Source organism: Boleophthalmus pectinirostris, unplaced genomic scaffold (genome assembly GCF_026225935.1).
Source record: "Boleophthalmus pectinirostris isolate CB_2022bp ecotype Guang Dong unplaced genomic scaffold, ASM2622593v1 HiC_scaffold_14, whole genome shotgun sequence".
NCBI classification, from domain to species: domain Eukaryota; kingdom Metazoa; phylum Chordata; class Actinopteri; order Gobiiformes; family Gobiidae; genus Boleophthalmus; species Boleophthalmus pectinirostris.
In genome coordinates this window covers 27,305,961-27,325,448 of record NW_026571047.1, presented here as the reverse complement: position 1 = coordinate 27,325,448, position 19,488 = coordinate 27,305,961, and the positions used below count along the sequence as shown (strand labels likewise).

At 39.2% G+C, this 19,488-nt stretch overlaps 1 protein-coding gene across 1 annotated transcript in view; it reads right to left on the bottom strand.

Moving 5' to 3' along the window:
- LOC110163799 (disintegrin and metalloproteinase domain-containing protein 12-like) overlaps positions 1-19,488 on the bottom strand; it is a 333,462-nt gene that overhangs the window by 152,283 nt on the left and 161,691 nt on the right. The window contains exons 5-6 of the mRNA XM_055149921.1: positions 10,122-10,198; positions 996-1,212 (exon numbers count right to left, since the gene is read on the bottom strand). Of these exons, the coding sequence (XP_055005896.1) occupies positions 996-1,212; positions 10,122-10,198 (294 nt within the window). The remainder of the gene's footprint in view (positions 1-995; positions 1,213-10,121; positions 10,199-19,488) is intronic.

The following is a 19,488-nucleotide window of genomic DNA, read 5'->3' as shown; positions in this document are numbered from 1 at the left end:
CTCTGAAAGCTTTTGTCGTCTTTTTGAGTTGAGTCACGCTGCCGTCGCAAAAATCTCACCATCGACTCACTGATAAATAATCCGTCCATATATTCGCTGCATCGTTTTATTAGCCGCAGGGTTCAAAGTGTGAGAAAAGAGTAGCGTCTTATAGTCCGAAATTTACGGTAATCTGATTTGCATCCATATTCACGTGCATTTGTCACTTCCTGACAAGATCAGCAAGCAAAAGGGAACAGAAGTGTTTACATTGACGAGTCTTTCTAACGCTGTTTTTACAAATGAGTTTTAGTTACAAGACCAAATGTGTTTCTAAAAGATAAACTAAACTCACTATTTTAATTTAATCAATCATAATCAATATTTTCCTTTTGGGGGTCTGATCTCAGGTAGAAATCACATTTATTTACACAAAGAGAGATTGAGAAAAATCTTTTCCACAATATAAATTTCCATCACACATGTTTAACACACAAAACCTGCATATTTCGGCTGAGCTCTTCTCTCAAACAGAAAACACTCTGTTCCATCTTGTAATGCCATGTGATAATACAGGAAGTGCTCCACTGTGTTTTTAAACTCCATACACCTTCACTAGAATCATTTGGATAATTTCGGCCCTGGAAATGCCAATATCTACTGAAGAAAAAGTAAAATGTAGCTTTTAACTTGAAAACTACCTCTTCATGACATCACAATTTGGATGTCAAAAATATTGTAAATGTACAGTATTGTTTAAAAACACAAACTGTAGTAAATAAACAGCAGAATGAAACACTTTAGTTGTGGGTTTGTCTCTAAAATGAGTCATAGAAGTTATTTATTTAACTCAAATCTGATCAGAGAAGCGAAAAATAACAAAACGTTCCCCACAAGTACAAAGAAAAAGTATTCACAATAAATACTGAGCCCCAAAAATGATGTATTGAATGATAACTCCATATATGTCAGGCCTATAATTTCAGCTTTTTAATTGTAACTTGAGTAGAACTTACCCGTGTACTGAAGGCTCTGAAGACGTCTCCCTGGTTCATCTCTCGGTTCGTGTGGCTGGAGTTTGTGGAGATGGGAGAGGTCAGGTTCAGGCCCTCGTGAAGGCAGGTGCCCAGAGACAGGTGCAGGTGCTGGGCGGGATACACCAGGTGAGTTCCGTCTCTGTGGTCTGAGGAAGGCTCCAGGACAAAGGAGCGGCCGGCGAGAGACAGGAAGCCTCTGGGGATAAAGAGAAGAAAGAAAGAAATGGCTGAGGCTTATTTTTAACACATTTCATTTGAGTTCATGTCTCAACTTTGAGCAAATACACAAAAACAACTTGAAAAATTTAGAAATAACTTAAAATCAGCGAAATCCTTTATCAAAATCACTACAGCTTTAATTGTTCTAGAGATCTCTGCAAAATACTTTTATTTTTTATTCTTAAAGTACATTTTTAAACAGCTACTTCAAATCGGTACTTTTACTGAAAGTTGCACTGTTTAACTTTTGTGGTGGAGGGTCTGCCACCTGCTTGTCTTCATCTAAATGTTGCACAATATGGCATTATTTATCTATCTCCATATATACAAGTACGTGACACCACCAGGCTAAGTTACAGGTCAGATCTGTGGAGAGGGAGCGCCCTCAAATTTCAAATGCATGCTTTTCAAGGTATTTCTGATAAATCAATAAAACACTGATAATTAAATCAATGTAAGATGATATAAGACTTTAATGCCATACAGTGGAACATTCTGCTAGTGTCATAGAACTCAAGACCTGTCTTGGTCTCGAGACCGGCCTCGAGAGCATTTTTTTTGGGGGTCTTGGTCTCGTCTTGAACTCGCGAGGACTCTATCTTTTCTCAGTCTTGAAGGCACTTGGACTCTATCTTTTCTCGGTCTTAAAGGCACTTGGACCTGGTCTTGAAGGCGCTTGGACTCGGTCTTGTCTCGGTCTGGAAGGTGCTTGGACTCGGTCTTGTCTCGGTCTTGAAGGCACTTGGACTCAGTCATGTCTCGGACTTCTCGGTGCTTGGACTTGGTCTTGTCGGTCTGGAAGGTGCTTGGACTCGGTCTTGTTTCGGTCTTGAAGGCGCTTGGATTCGGTCTTGTTTCGGTCTTAAAGTTTGACACTTGACCAGTGAAAAAATTGAGATAAATTTATAAAAAAACATTAATATGTATGTGCCAAAATAACAAAATTACAAATAAATGTAGACATTTTTGACAAAGATGGACTCAATTTGGTCTCGATGGAACTTGGTCTCTCAGTCTCAGCCTTTAAAAGTCTCGGTCTTGTCTCGTCCTTTAAAAGTCTTGGTCTTGTCGCCGTCTCAGCCTTTAAAAGTCTCAGTCTTGTCTCAGCCTTTAAAAGTCTCGGTCTTGTCTCAGTCTTGTTCTTTAAAAGTCTTGGTCTTGGCTTGGTCTCGGCCTTTAAAAGTCTCCGTCTTGTCTCAGTTTTGTCTTTTAAAAGTCTCGGTCTTGTCTCAGTCTTGTTCTTTAAAAGTCTTGGTCTCGGCTTGGTCTCGTCCTTTAAAAGTCTTGGTCTTGTCGCCGTCTCAGCCTTTAAAAGTCTCAGTCTTGTGTCAGCCTTTAAAAGTCTCGGTCTTGTCTCAGTCTTGTTCTTTAAAAGTCTTGGTCTTGGCTTGGTCTCGGCCTTTAAAAGTCTCGGTCTTGTCTCAGTCTTGTTCTTTAAAAGTCTTGGTCTTGGCTTGGTCTCGGCCTTTAAAAGTCTCGGTCTTGTCTCAGTCTTGTTCTTTAAAAGTCTTGGTCTCGGCTTGGTCTCGTCTTTAAAAGTCTTGGTCTTGTCTCTTTAAAAGTCTCAGTCTTGTTCAGCCTTTAAAAGTCTCGGTCTTGTCTCAGTCTCGTCTTTAAAAGTCTTGGTCTTGGCTGGTCTCAGCCTTTAAAAGTCTCGGTCTTGTCTCAGTCTTGTTCTTTAAAAGTCTTGGTCTTGGCTTGGTCTCGGCCTTTAAAAGTCTCGGTCTTGTCTCAGTCTTGTTCTTTAAAAGTCTTGGTCTTGGCTTGGTCTCGGCCTTTAAAAGTCTCGGTCTTGTCTCAGTCTTGTTCTTTAAAAGTCTTGGTCTTGGCTTGGTCTCGGCCTTTAAAAGTCTCGGTCTTGTCTCAGTCTTGTTCTTTAAAAGTCTTGGTCTTGGCTTGGTCTCGGCCTTTAAAAGTCTCGGTCTTGTCTCAGTCTTGTTCTTTAAAAGTCTTGGTCTTGGCTTGGTCTCGGCCTCTAAAAGTCTCGGTCTTGTCTCAGTTTTGTCTTTTAAAAGTCTCAGTCTTGTCTCAGTTTTGTCTCTTAAAAGCCACCATCTTGTCTGAGTCTCGGCCTTCAAAAGTCTCGGTCTTGTCTCGATCTCGACCCTCAGAGGTCTCTGTCTTGGTCTCGGGACCCTGTGGTCTCGTACAGGTCTCGATCTCGATTAGTGCGGTCTTGACTACATTCTGCCAAAGCAAAAACATCTCCAAGAGGCAACTGGTGACTGACACTTCACTAGAAAAGTTACACAAAGCATTTTTAAGTAACAAAATTGAGCACTTCATCCAACACTGGCGTTTTCCATATCAGGGCTTGAAGCTGAGAACTACACGTGTAAAACAGTAGAGCGTTAGTTTCAGATAAGACCCCCACTCATCTTGTACGTGTAACCAAAGAGTCATAACCCCATTGTAAAACCTCACACGGGATAAGTACGTAAGTGCATCTGAACATCTGATATGATTTAAGTTTGATTTGAAGCAGAGTTCAACAGTTATGAGTCGACTCGATTCTCATGTTTATTTCACAAGATTCACTCTAAAAAGTCATAACAGATTCTCCTCACTGCTCCTCTGCTGCAACCCGAAATCAACAGACATCTCCCAGTGAAATATTTATGTATACGTCTGGTTTAACTTTGCCATGATTTAGTGTGAAACTATTTGCAGAAAGTTAAAATTAATAATTAAAGGTTCTATATTACGCAAAATCGACACTTGTGAGCTGTTATAATGTTGTAACTTCTGCAAAAACCATACCTGGAGTTGTGTTTTGTTTCATTCACACACGTTTGAGTAACACTTTGATTATTACTATTAGTCAAAATGCTCTGTTCCACTTTGTGATGTCATGAAGCTGTAGTTTTCAAGTTGACTGCTAAATTTAACCTTTAGTTCAGTTCAGACAGGCAGAAATTATCCAAACGATTCTGAAGAAAAGGTGTATGGAGTTAAAAACACAGTGGAGCGATTCCCGTATTACCGCATGACATCACAAGGTGGAACAGAGTGTTTTCCATTTGAGAGAGACTTTATTTTAGGGTGCACTTGATAACTTAATAAATTTAACTTAATTCATGGCTAGTTGGACTCTATTAACACCTACTAGAGAATGTTTTATTACATAAGAGTAAGATAAATTTATTAAGTGCAAATAAGTAAAAACTAAATTTCTTGTGCTATTCCTCCTTAATAACACGCTTATTACCAAAAGCTTATTAGACTCATAATTCATGGACAAAAATGGCCTAGTATCAAACTAATAAGCAGTAATAAGGAGTTTATTAATAGGAAAGTGTTTGTGAATGTTACTAACTAATAGCAGAATAAGCTTATAGGGAATTAATTTATTAATAAGGGCTGAATATATACTAATTAATGACAAATTAACATCGACAACTATACTAATTAACAGGTAGTTAGATGTTAATAAGTGCACCCTGAAATAGTGTTACCAAAAGTCAGTGTGAAGAATCCCTCAGTCGTCCAGGTAGAATCATGGTGAGGAGAAAATTCAGTTTGTCAACTGGACAAAAGTTTATTTTGGTCGAATACGTTTCGCGGCTCATCCAAGCTGCTTCTTCAACTGAAAAAACAACTTGGATGAGCTGATTACCAAAAGTAAGTATGTAGGATTTGTGTGTTAAACATGTGTGAATGAAACAAAACACAACTCCACATATGTTTTTGATGAGGAAACATTATAACAGAAAATAGTGTAATATTGGCCAGGTTGGCGCCACCTAGTGCCTCCGCTCAATTTCATTTTTCTCCAGCGACTACGTCAGGAATCAGAATACACTAGATGGTTTGCAAGAAAACCAGAAGTTGTAGACCACACACTGACCAATCAGTGAAGAGCTGTGAAGTCATGACATCAAACTCAAGCATCTGTCTGTGTCCCTTTTGTGGAATTTGGTCTTCCGATATTTTATGTTATTAGTTTCTTTTTTCAGACCTACAGTTTTGTTTCATACCTGACAGTTTCGACTGCTCACTGCGGTCTACCTCAGAGTGATCACGTGATGTTGCTGTGACGTGTCCGGTCAGCTGATTTATACAGGTTTTGGCGCTGTCTTCCTACCGGTGGAGGCAGGACGACAGCGCCATCTGCAGTCCGACTTCCTCAGGACAGTATCCCAGGTGTGTGAGAGTAAAAAAGCCCCCTCGTCCCAGCTTATAGTTTATAATTTATAGTGAGCAGGCGAAACTGTCAGGTATGAAACAAAACTCTAGGTCTGAAAAAAGAACCTACTAACATAGTAAACAAAGAGGTCGAGATGGATGTAGACGAAGACAGATATTCTGTGTTGGCAACGATTCCCGAGATTGAGGATTTAAAACCGGAACAAAGAGAATGTTAAAGGTTGTATGGAGGATTTTTTTTGTTTCAAACTGTCAGTGAAAGATTAAAATACCATTACAGAGACGCAGCAGCTTTGTAATTATGAGGACCAAAAAAAAAAAAAGAACGAAAATCTATCAACTGTGGACGTAGTGAGGCCAGATAAACATCAGCCAATAGAAAACAAGGCTCCCTCATTTTCTATTGGCTGTTAGGTTGTCAGTCAAACTCCCTAGTATAACTGACTCGTCGGAGCGCAGGGATTACGTGGTTTACGCAGCGGTTCTTAGAAGCTTTTTCGAACTGTCGCTTCCTCGCATTTCGCACAAAGTTTGTCGCGACGGCGGACGAGAATCCACGACCGGTTCGCCGCAAAAGAAAGTCCGTTTTTGAGGTCGCTGAAAGAAGAAGAGAAGAGGAAAAGGAGCAAAACCAAACTGAGGTGATTCTTGGAGATCTCGTCCAGCGATGGCGCGACCGAAGCAGACGAAGGGTCTAAAAACTGATGTGTTAGTCGCTGAATTACTTCTAGACAGGAAACTTCAACAGTAATTCTGAATGCGCACAAGGACTGTCGCTGTATTTCTCTTCCCTTAAAAAAATCCTCTATACAACCTTTAAGTGAATTTTATCAAGGGGAAAGACGTTATTGCTCTTCTTCCTACGAGATTTGGCGCATTACATACGTCACGACCAAATAGCAGCGATTAATTAAATAAAAAAAGCACCCGGCTACTGACAGTCAAGCAAACGAATCCTAATGCTGCGAGGTCAGACGGTTTCCACGAAGTGAAACCGGCTGATGAATCAATCTAGCGTAATATGGGCTCTTAAATAAAATTCACGATCGTAAGAATGGGTCAGTAGGTTTAGCCACCTGCTTGTTTCCATGGAGATGTAACAGATTTGAGTTGAATGTTCCACAGCATAGCATTCAACAGATCTATCTTTGCCACCACCGTGCCAAGTTACATGTCAGATCTCTGGAAAAGCAGCCAACTCCCAATAAGAATTTATGTTTTTCAAGCTGTATTTGGTCAAACAGAAGACAGATTACTTTAAAGTCATACTGTTGAACATAATGGGTAACATCTCCTCATCAGAAAAGTTACACAATGCACCTTTACGTTGTACTTTTGGAGCAAATACAGCATCTTGGATTATCAATAAAAGCTCAATTACCGTAGTACATAAGCCTATTGTGAGAAATTGTACCTTTGTTTGGTCTAAATAAGCTACCTACTTCCTCTTGCACCAAAACATTCGCTGTGATTAAATTAAATGGCTGCTGCTTCTTCAGGGTGGCTTTTTTCCCTCTTTTTTTTTTTTTTCTAAACTTTACTTAAACCCGAGCAGAATGTAATTTCCAGACTGTAATGGATTAGTGTTTTGCCTCTCCAGTATCTCCCGTTACAAACTGCGTATAATGTAGTTATCACCTGCTCTGGGGCCAGGCTCGGGTTTCAGAGCACACTTAGCAGAAACACACACAGGAAATTGGGCTTTAATGGAGATTTGGGTGGTCAATACTTCACTTGTTTTCAGTGGAATTCTTGTGGGTTTGGGACTTTAGACTTTAGGTGCACCTTTGGGCTTTTTAATGACAGTTCGAATAGATTTTCTAATGTCATTTAACCAATATAATACTGTAATTTTTATGGATAATTTGACTGGAAGTAGTAGAAAGTAAGAAGTAAATCACCATGCAGTTGTAATAGTATTGATCGAAAAGTTACTACTACTTTATACGGACACTGTGTATTGTCTCCATTGTGGGACCAGCTTGAATATAGAGATCTAAATGTTTAATGCCGTACTGTGGAAGATTCCAGGTCAAGCAATAACATCACCATGGAGACAGGCAGAAAAGTTAAATTGTGCGCTTTTAAGGAACACATAGGCTTGCAGGGCTTAACGCTCAATTCAGATTTTTTTCTGAAATCCGATGTTTTTGCGAGGTCGTTCACATTTTCAATTAAATGTGACTTGTATGTGATCTCCTGTGTGAACATTAAACGGCCCAAAAGTGTCCCACATGTGCACTGGAGACACGACGACGTCAACCGCAGTGAGCGTCTCTGTGTTTACAGAAGTTGTCCAAACATGGACGCGAGCATTGAGCACCTGGAGATTTTAAAGTTTCTCTCGTACCGGAGCCAGAACATGAACAACTTACTTGTTTTAAGGAGGAGATTGAGAAGGAGAAGGACGAGGTTTTTGGCCGTGGTGTTTTGTGGGGCAGCGGCAGCGACGTCCGTTGAAAAGAAGGAGTGGATGTGGAGACGGAGCCAAGAGTGGTGAGTGGTGATGTGCTTCGCTTCAGTGACACGGAGTTCATTAACAATTTTCGCCTACTTCAGCGCAGAATAGTGACGTTTGTGTCTTGTTGATAACGAGTAGATCGGATGAATGCACTTTGACCGTTCAGACTGAAGTCGCATGTAAAAAAATCAGATATGTATCGGTTTTAGGAGCACATATCCAAGTGGCCATTTGAAAAAATCGGATCTGTGTCATTCAAGACTGTCATTAAAAGATCAGATACAGGTCACATAGGGGTGAAAAAATCTGAAAAAATCACTTCAGGCTGCAGTCTGAACGTAGTTATATTGTGCTTGTGTTTGCTATAGTTATAATCTATGACACCCGTGGATCATTGCGTTATAATTTGGACATTTTAAATCAGAATATTCATCTAAAACTGCTTAATAAAATAAACAAATTCACTGACTTCTGCATTTGAAAAGAGATGTGAAGTTGTCGTCTCTTTTTTTTTGCAATATTATAATAATTTGTATGTATATATGCCAAAAAAAAAAAGAAAAGAAAAAAAAAGTTAGCCATTGGAATTCTCACTGGTATCAGTCCATTTATATAAACAGTCTATGTGCTCAACTCACAAGGACCCAAGTCTGAGCCTGCCCAGCAAACTGATAAAAGATATTAAAGATTCCAAATGGGCAAATCAAATGATGTATCATTAAATAAGAGATATTATTTAAAGTTGTTAAAACAGAAAAAAAACAGAAGTACACTGTATTTTGCCATGAAATATCTGAAAGGTAAATTCCCAAATACAGGACCTGATCATTCCTTGTGTTGTTTCCGATACAATTTTTGGGGGATCCGATCCAATACCGATACTTTGATGTTAGTTTACTCTCCGATGCCGATACCAGTTTGATACCACATAGTGTGAAGAAGTAGACTAAGGCTACTCAGTTTTCTTACAGTACAAGAGCAATAAATAAATCTACTAAAAGGCCAGAAAATCTATGGAATAAATTAGATTTTGAGTAGTGCTGATTTAAGCATTTATACTTTTCTAATTTGTTACTTTCTACCGCAGTGCATGGACAAAAACCAATAGTGAGGCCTGTAAAAAGATGACCCTCCTCGGAGCACATGACAATTATGCAGAGTAAGCAAAGTCCCAGTTAACTGTTTCGTTGTTTTCGGGCTGCAGTTTTTCAACTAGGTTGAGCGTTCACACTAAAGGCTAAATGAAGGCATCGAAGAGGGAACACAAATGTATTTTCTGTCATTATTAGCATGTTTTATGTGTCCATGGTCTAACCTAGTCTGTGTGTTAACGGTAACATTAGACACCGAGGTAAACAGCAGCCGCCCGCACATCCACAGGTCCATTTTGTCAAAAATACATAGTATTGGATCTGTGATTTGGTCTGAGTACTGTATTTTTCTGACTATAAGTCGCACCGGCCAAGAAATGCATAATGAAGAAGAAAAAAAACATATTTAAGTGGCACTGGACTATAAGTCACACTTTCTGGTGGAAATATATTTTATAAAATCAGAGACCAGGAGCCGACATTTCATCTTGAAAACAGAACAAGTTTACCAAACTCTCCATCTCACTCCAAATCACTAAATCCATTGAATTCTTCATCCTCGGTGTCACTTCTGAGCAACTCCACGACCTCTGGAGGTAAACGGAGCACCGTGTCCTCTTCTGTGTCGTCAGACTCAGCATCAGTTCCAGTTAAAATTATTCGGGCCTTTCTGAATCCCGACAGGATGGTTTCAGTGTCACTGAAGTCCAGGCTTTGTCCATCCATCCAGTGACTTCAGGAAAGTTGAGGTGCACCGTCCTGGTGTCTCAAGTTTCTCGCTCACTCCAAACTGTCTTTCTGCTGCTTCATTACCGTTTTTGGCTGCATATTTCACAGCTTGTAATCTGCAAAATATGATTTTCTTTTTGGGGGCATTTGTGTTCAGTCTTCTCAGTCGTCTTTATAAGTTTGTTTAAATGTTACATTTTCTGTGGTGCAGAAGTAATGATGCGATCGACTGACATGATACAGACAGACATCGCCTATACCAATACTGGAAAAACGGGCGGTATCGGAGCTTTTGACGATACCAGTAACAGTATCGGAACAACCTAATCATTTCTATTATTGACCATGCTGTATTACAACAAAAATCTGTAGTTGCCCATCTCTATTAAATAACTTAGACCTATAGAATTCTGTAATTTCATCTGAAACTCAGCCACAGACAAATACATATAGACTTACCTGACCCCATCACATGTGCTGAGGGTCACGTCCGAATCCTGGCGTCCCTCCACCTCTCCATGGTAGTAACAGTTCACCTGAGGAGACAGAAGAAGACTCTATGGACTTTACCACCGAAAAGCAAACACACAGACAGACAGACAGAAGCGGCGTCCTAATGGAGAGAGCATATGTTTAAGTAAAGCAGCAGGATGATAGATTACAGTTACAACTTGTTTTTTCATATCAAACATAACACACAGACAGGCTCATTCATCTTTGCAGGTAAGGAGGAGATGTTTAATGTCATACGGACTTTTTGGGACAGTTTTACCTGATTTTGCCTTTTTAAAATTCATTTAAAGCGCCCATATTACACTATTTTATGATTTACTGTATGCTATAATGTTTCCTCGCAACAAACATACCTGGAGTTGTGTTTTGTTTCATTCGCCACAGACAAATTCTACATATTTAGGCACAGTTTATCATGGTGTTAATTTTCATTGAATTATTTTATTATTCTTGACCCGGTTTTATTTTGTATTTCTCTAGCCGTGTGTGTGTTTTGAGTTCTACTTTCTGTTGTATTCCAAATCTCTCGATACGATATTTTCACTATATGCATCTCACGGGACGATATTTATTGCTGTATTTTGCAGAAGCAAACGAAACTGTGAATATGCTACTTTTCTCTCGACATAAACCAAATAATTAAGCTTTAATAATGCTTAATAACAGCTGTTTTTTCATGTAGACTGGACTAAAACAGAGCAAAGGATCATGGTCTATGTAGTTCTGTCTGTTTTTAAGCTGTTGCTGCACCATAACGATACATCGAATTACAAAGAAACTTGTAATTTGATGTATTGCGATGGCCCACGATATTATTGTGAGACTTTTGGCAATACAGTATCACAATATTTCTGTTACATCCTTATTCGTTTGTCATTATCAATTTCACTTCTGTTTGGATTTTTGTGTTTGGTCATTCTTTGTTATTTTAAACAACTTTGCAAATGCAGTCCTGTATCCAGTTCTTCTCTTGAACCTAAAACAGTCGACCTTGCGATGTCATGTGGTGATACAGAAAGATAATCCGTGTGTCATTCGTTCATTTGTTTTTCAATATAAAACCAAAAATAAGAAAAAAACAATTGTTTTCTTCATTATTTATCTCCAAAACCAAAATGAAAAAAAATGGATAATAATTATTTTTTTAAGTTTTCGATTTTGTGTTTAAATGAAGAATAGGCCATGTCCCGTTTACGTGACTTCCGTGACTGAGATGCCGGACTTCTGCACCACATACGGACTGAACCAGGACTGATCCAGGTTTTCTTATTTTTGGTTTTATATTGAAAAACTAATGAATGAATTATACATGGATTAAAGTGCTCCATTGTGTTTTAAACTCCATACCCCTTCACTAGAATCATCTGCATAATTTTAGCTCTGGAATTGCTGATCTCTACTGAACAAAAGATACCGCTTCATCACAAGGTGGAACAGAGCATTTTGAGCTTTGGAGATGTAGACAGTCTAATAATGCATGTGACTGAAACAAAACAGAACTCCAGGTATGTTTTAGACGAGGTAACAACAAGGGGTGTAAGAAAAAAATCAATTCAGTGACATTTCATCGCACAATAATCAAATCAATTCAAAATGCATCCGAATCAATTTTTTAAATAATACTTTTCACAAAAATTCATTATTTACATTCGCTGTTCTGATGATTTAAACCTTTTTATAAATTATGTTTCGTACAATTGTGTTCTTGTGAAGGTGCAGTTGACTGTATTAATAGAAATAATTATTGATAAATCGCAATATATTGTCCTATGTTTTAGTATCGGGATATAATAGGATATATCGAATCGTGACATGCATATCATGATATGTATTGTATCGTCAGACTCAAGGCAATGCACACCTCCTAGTAACAACTTGATAACATGGCTTAAAGCTCACACAAGTAATACTTTTTAGGATATTTTGAACTTTTAGTATTTTTGTCATTGACATTTTTTGAAAACAGTGATTTTATTCATACAAAGTAGGGATGTAGCAATAACCAAATATCGTGATGTTGTATCGTCAAAGTTCTCACAGTAATACTGTGGACCATCACAATATATCAAGTCTCTTTGCTTAAATTAAGAGTTATGGTGCAACAATAGCTAAAAAAAAGACAGAGGAACTACATAGACCATGATCCTTTGCTCTATTTCAGTGTAGACTACAAGATGAAGACTACAAGCACCATTAAATCTTAATATTTTTTGATTAATTAAGTCTCGTCAATGCATTTTAAGAGGAAAAAGTAGCATATTCACCGTTTTGTTTGCCTCCACAAAATATCGCAATAAATATCGTACCGAGAGATTTGAATATTGTTACATCCCTAATCGTGAATCTCGCCTCCATATTGTGAGCTTTCCCACGATATCGCAATAAATATCGTACCGAGAGGTTCATACCGTGACGATATCGTATCGTGAGACTTGGATATAGTTACACCACTAATACAAAATAATCCTAATTTCTATCTACTTTCTTTCTCTGCTTTCGGTCCATCACTAAAACGTTTTCGAATCTACAACCTTTCTCACCGTTTAATGCGATACTAATCGTTGAAGTGTCTTGCCAAAGGACCCAACAGTGCACTGGCTGAATTTAGGACTGAACTGCCGAGCATCAGATTTTTTGGGGAGGAATGCTCGACCAGTGCATGTTTTTTGGGTCTGTTTAATATACCAAATGTCTGAAAAATGTGAAAACCAGAACTAGTCCATTTAAAACAGTTTGCAGTGGTCCAAAATTATTCCTCATTTCGGAGCATCCTAATAATTCAACAAAATGAGTTTATAAAAGCTTTTCACAACTTTCAGAGGCCAAAGAGGAGTTTTGCAATCATGGTAATGTTAACAACAACTAGCATGCTAACAGCGGACCAGCCTTACATCCTGGTTTGAGGACAGTAATTAAAAAAAGTACTCTCCATGCAAACAGTACACAGTAATCTTATTTCAACCAAGCTGCTTTCACAATATATCAGTACTGGAGCATAACAAATTTTACTTAAAGGTTGTATGGAGGATTTTTTTTTTGTTTCAAATTGTCAATGATAGATTATAGAGGTGCAGTAGCCTTGTAATTATGATGACCAAAAAAAAGAGAATAAAAATTCATCAACTCTGGACGTGGTGGGGCTAAACATTTGCCAATAGATAACAACACTGCCTCGTTATCTGTGAGCTGACAGGCTGTCAATCAATCTCCCTACGTTTCTAGTGTAACTGACTTGCCTGCGCGCCGCCGGTACGTGGTTTACGTACGCCTGTCACGCAGTCCACAGACGCAAGACGCACAGACGCTGTTTACTCCACCAACGCAACAGTTCTTAGCGGCTTTTTTTGACCTATATCTTCCTCGCAGTTCGCACAAAGTTTGTTGCAATGGCGACAAGAATCCAGGAGCAGTTCGCCGCAAAAGAAAGTCCGTTTTTTGAGGTCGCTGAAAGAAGAAGACAAGGGGAAAAGCAGCGAAGCCAAACTAAGGTGATTCTTGTAGATTCATTCCAGCGATGGCGCGACTGAAGCAGACGCAGGGTCTAAAGACTGACGCACTGGTCCACAAATTACTCCTGGACAGGAAACTTCTGCTTATTATGAAAACGTACTTTATTTCCAAGAGTTAGACAAACGTTTTTCAGGACACGAAAGCGATATCCTATGTCTGAAAACGTAATTTTCAAGGCAAAGAAAGAGTCCGCTTGCTGCTGCGTGTTGTAGCTAGTTCATTCGCACGGAATCTCCGCGCAACCTTCTCTGCACCCCTTTCCTGCTCCTGTCCCCGCTGCCCGATCCGCTCTTCCCCCTGCTCCTCACTTCTCCGGGCACGAAATCTCCGCGCCCCCTCCCCTCTCCTCTCTCCCTCTCCCTGCTCCGCTCTTCTCCCCTGCTCCTCACTTCTCGTCCGCGAACGAAATGTCCGCACCCCCGCTCCCCCCGCTCCTCACTTCTCCGTCTTGCCTAACCAACACTGTAGTTAGTTGTTTACAAGTCATGTGCACCGGCTGTAAACAAACCTGTTTCTGGCGTAAAGAGGAGGCGGGAGGAAGGCGTTTCTACGTAGGAGCTGTAGGGGAGGGGGGGGTTTCACGCATGCGCAACATTTGAAAAAGGACAAACAGTCGCTGGATTTCTCGTTCCTTGGAAAATCCTCTATACAACCTTTAATTACGTGAAAAAAAAAAAAAAAGTTCTTTTAAACGTACTACATTACACAAAATGGATTTTTAAGTTTTTATAATGTTGTTACCTCATAAAAAAAACAGTCACACATGTTTCATTCACACACCCGACAAAAATTTAGTTAAATAAAACAAAAGTAATGTGGTAGTGCAGTATAAACACACCGCTAGGCCCCCTTACATTGATATTTTGGCCAATTTATAATTTAAATTCCTTTTCTCTCTCTCTTTCTTACTTTTTTTCACCCCCATTTTTGATAAACATTTTTAGTCACTATATTTAACTAATATTATTTTCACAATCATCATTTCCTTTCATCATCTTTTACTATTTATCACAATCTCCAAGCATAATTTTAAAGGCATTTCCTTTTTTTCACACGTTTGAGCAATCCAGGATTATGCTGTTGGTATCCTCAAAGCTCAAAATGCTCTATTCCACCTTGTGATTTCATAAAGCGGTAGTTTTGAAGACTACGTTTACACTGAAACGAATCACTGTATCATTGTATCATTGTATCACCGTATCAGAAACGATCTACGTCGCAACCCTTCCCTATCCACACATCTTTGAGCATATTTGTTTACATTTTACAGAAACAAAACTGAAAACCGCATGGCCAACTTGCATAAACTAAGCGCTCAAAAAACAGCTCGCTATTGTGCGCTGTTGCAGTTTAGCTTCTGTCGGACTAAAGAACACGACTCAACTGGACACGACTGGAATATGAGCGTTCTTTCTGTGGCAGAGGATGTGCTGATGATGGTGAGTCTGTTCTGCGTTTCTGTCGTGTTGGAGATGACTCATGTGAAACTTTTCAGAGATTATACGTCTGCAGGTCGTACACGCAGACTGTATGTGTGAACGGACATATATTCTAGCCTCTTAGTGTTTTGGCGGTGAGTTACTTCACGGCACATAGACCTACATCAGCGTTTTCAGGTGTCCACACAGTACCTGATCAGATCTGTACTCTGACGGATTCGTGGGAGATCACGGCACCAGATTGTTCCATCTCCGGGGCAGTTTTCTATCTGATTAGAGTGTGAACGAACACTGCATCCACAACGAAAACGACTTGAATACATACTAGTGTGGATGTGGATCGATGTAATTGATCAGAATGAGGAGGTCAAGTTGTTCCCTTCATTTGGGGCTTTGAAGTTAAATGCTCTGCGAGTTTCTTTTTTTAATAGTAGGAACATTAAAACATTTGTTCAGTGTGGTGTAAATCATATGCTGATCTAAATGGAATCAGAAACTCTTAAATAAGGTGGGAACTTTGAGTAATACGAGTGTTTTCTGTCAATTAAACATGTGTGAATGAAACAAAACACAACTCCAGGTCTGTTTGTGATGAGGAAACAACATTATAACATAGATCAGAAAACAGCGGCCCTTTAAAGCCACTTGTTTCTGGAGCTCTGTCTGATTTTGCACTTCCACAGTCCACTCCGTTACTCCAGCTCCAGCGCGCATCTGTTTGTCACATTAATCCGTAGATACTTTTCTTCCACAGATTCAGTCAAAGTGGACCTGACAGGCAAATCCGCAAACGCCACAAGAGTTTTGCCTGTTCTGAAATGTCTAGAGACTGTTAAAGTCATAGAGCAAGTGCTTAGTGAAGTTGGGTTGGATTAAATTCACTTCCTTCTGCCATCCAAACACACGCAACTGGCAAATGTGTGTCCATCTATGTCAGCTCGTTAAAGGTGCACTGTGTAACTTTTTTGTTGGTTGGTGTCGTTGCTCTGCCTGGAACGTTCCACAGTATGGCATTAAACAGCTCTACTTTACATTTATTCACTTACAGGTGGTTTTAGAGCTCAAAAATACCAAGAAAAACAGACATTCTGACTGTGAGCTGGGTGGCCTCTTCACAGATCTGACCTGTAACTTGGTCCAGATTCCACACACAGCAATGACATCTCCAAGGAGAAAAGCAATTGACAGATCCTCCATGAGAAAAGTTACATAGTGTGGCTTTAAAATGGGTTGTGTAAATGTAAATGAAATTTTAAAAAATGACATCTTTTGAACTTGATGTTTTCTTAACTTACTCCAGCTTCCTGTCTCCATGGAGATGTTACTGCTTTGAATGGAATGTTCCACAGTATGGCATTAAACTCAGTGCCAGCAGGATAAGTTACAAGTCAGATCTGAGAAAAGGCAAGCTCAATCACAGGGTTTTCGTTAGCGTTTTGAGCATAAAAAAGACTAGAATTAAGTAAAAACAATTTACAGTATGTTTAATGGTCTACTGTGGAACACTCTAGAGAAGTCGATAACATCTCCATGGAAACAACAAAGGCTACGATCGGACCGCAGCCTGACGTGACCCAAATCCGATTTTCTCGCCCCTGTGCTCCTGTATCTGATCTTTTAATGACAGTCTGAACGACACAGATTTGATTTTTTCAAATGCGACCCAGGACACTTGGATATGTGCTCCTGAAACCGATACATATCTGATCTTTTGACATGCGACTTCAGTCTGAACGGTCAGGTCACATTCATCCCACCTACACGTCAGGCTCGGAGTCTCGTCAATGAGGTTAGCGAGTTAATTCATGTTTGGGGGGATCGCTGTATTCAGGCGAAATTGGAAGGGTACCGGGCGGTTTTTGAAATGATTACCAAAATAAATATTCGAGCGTGGCTACAGGCGGTCTTGGCTCCAACATCTGCGAGCCAAATACAAGTCGGCTAAAGACTCAAACAAACGAAGCGACCGTGGACGTGTAACCTGTCCATTTGACCAAGAGCTGGACCGTATTTTGTGAGACAAGCCCGGAGTTTAGGCGACTTCCGTAAACCCTGAGCACCATGAGGGACACTTTTGGGGCGTTTAATGTTCACACTGGAGTCGCATTTAATTGGAAATGTGAACGACCTCACAAAAAAAATTGGATTTCACAAAAAAATCCAAATTGAGCATTAAACCCTGCAGTCTGAATGTAGCCAAAATGGCATTTTAGAATTTATTTAAAGATTTTACAGATCAGTTTTAGGTCTTGCACCAAGTTACATTTCAGAACTTTTTAAAACATTTCATATCAATTGGCCGTCCTTTAACTGGTTATTACTTGATTTAATAATTTATTAGTTTTTATTTTATTTTATTCATGTATTTATCTACTTTTGATTATTCTGTTAATTGATCTCTGTCTGTCTTCGTTTTCTTTTTGTATCGTGTTTTAATCTACCGTGTTTTAAAAAGGGCTTTATAAATAAATATGTATTAATTAAAGGTGCAATGCGTAACTTTTCTGGTGTTGGGCCCGTCTTGGAGACTAAACCAGACCAAGTTAACGGTCAGATCTGTGGAGAGGCGACCCCGCTCACAGTCAGAATATTTGTTTTTCTAGGTATTTTTGAGCTTTAAAACCACCTGTAACTGAATAAATGTAAGGTAGATCTGTTTAATGTCATACTGCGGAACATTCCAGGCAGAACAATGACATGTCCCCAGGTTTTTATAATAATAATACTTGATATCTTGATGTTTTTGTTAGTGAAGAGGCACCCCAGTCATATTTTGGTTCAGTGTCAGGTAAAATTATTGTACGCGATGCTCTCTGGTTTGAGTTTCCTAAAGCTGTACATTTGTTTTCATTCTTTCTTCTCTATGGAGGATGTTGTATTCCTGGAGCACATGGAAATAATAATTGCGTGTGATTTTAATAAAAGTTAGAGTGAAAATCCTCCCTGCTCCAGCTGCCTGTGGCTCTCACATGAAACATTATAAAGCCTCATACAGTACAGCTTATACATGTACAGTACATACTCATGCACACATGTACTGACTCCCACAGTGAATTAAACCTGGATCAACCTCACAAGGAGCTGCAGGCCTGGACATGGTAATGGGCATATAGAGGAATAGTAGTAGCAGTATTAGTGGTGGTATGTGGTAGTATTAGTAGTAGTAGTAGTAGTAGTAGTAGTAGTAGTAGTAGTAGTAGTAGTGATGTGTGAAAGGTAAGCAGTGTTTTACTACTGATGGACTGGAAGAAGTTTGGGAAGATGCTTTGACAAACCTGTGAAGTGCTTGGAATTTTTATTATTAAGTAGTAGTTGTAGTAGTTGTAGTAGTAGTAGTAGTAGTAGTAGTAGTAGTAGTAGTAGTAGTAGTAGACATAGTAGTGATATATGAGGCAGTGTATTATTACTGATGGACTGCAGGAAGTTTGGGAAGATGCTTTGGCAAACCTCTGAAGGAATTTGTATTATTAAGTAGTACTACTACTACTACAAGCAGTAGTAGTAGTAGTAGTAGTAGTAGTAGAAGATGTAGTATTAGTGGTAGTGTTTTACTACTGATGGACTGGAAGAAGTTTGAGAAGATGCTTTGGCAAACCTGTGAAGTTCTAGAAATTTTTACTATTAAATAGTAGTAGTACTACTACTACTACTACTACTACTAGTAGTAGTAGTAGTAGTAGTAGTAGGAGTAGGAGTAGGAGTAGTGATATGTGAGAGATAAGCACTGTATAACTGCTAGTACTGGAAGGAGTTTGGAAAGATGCTTTGACAAATCTGTGAAGTGCATGGAATTTTTATTATTAAGTAGAACTACTAGTTGTAGTAGTAGTTTCAGTAGTAATAGTAGTAGTAGTAGTAGTAGTAGTAGTAGTAGTAGTAGTAGTAGTAGTAGTAGTTTTAATAGTAGTAGTAGTAGCAGTGATATGTGAGAGATAAGCAGTGTACAACTACTGTTACTGGAAAAAGTTTGGGAAGATGCTTTGGCAAACCAGTGAAGTGCAAGGGCATTTTTATTGTTAAGTAGTAGTAGTAGTAGTAGTATTAGTAGTAGTAGTAGTAGTAGTAGTAGTAGTAGTAGTAGTAGTAGTAGTAGTAGTAGTAGTAGTAGTAGTAGTAGTAGTAGTAGTAGTAGTAGTAGTAGTAGTAGTAGCAATAGTCTCAGAAGCTATGCAAGACTGGTTAGTGCTTGGACAGGAGACCACTGGAAATAACAGGTGCCACAGTCGGGCTCCAGTGGCAAAAAATTGTTGTTGTGTCCTTAGGCAAGACACTTCACCCACATGGCCTAATATGAAAGTGGTGCACTGTAAAGCATCTTTGAGTGTAAAAAAAAAAAAAAAAGCTACATAGATCTGATCAGTTAC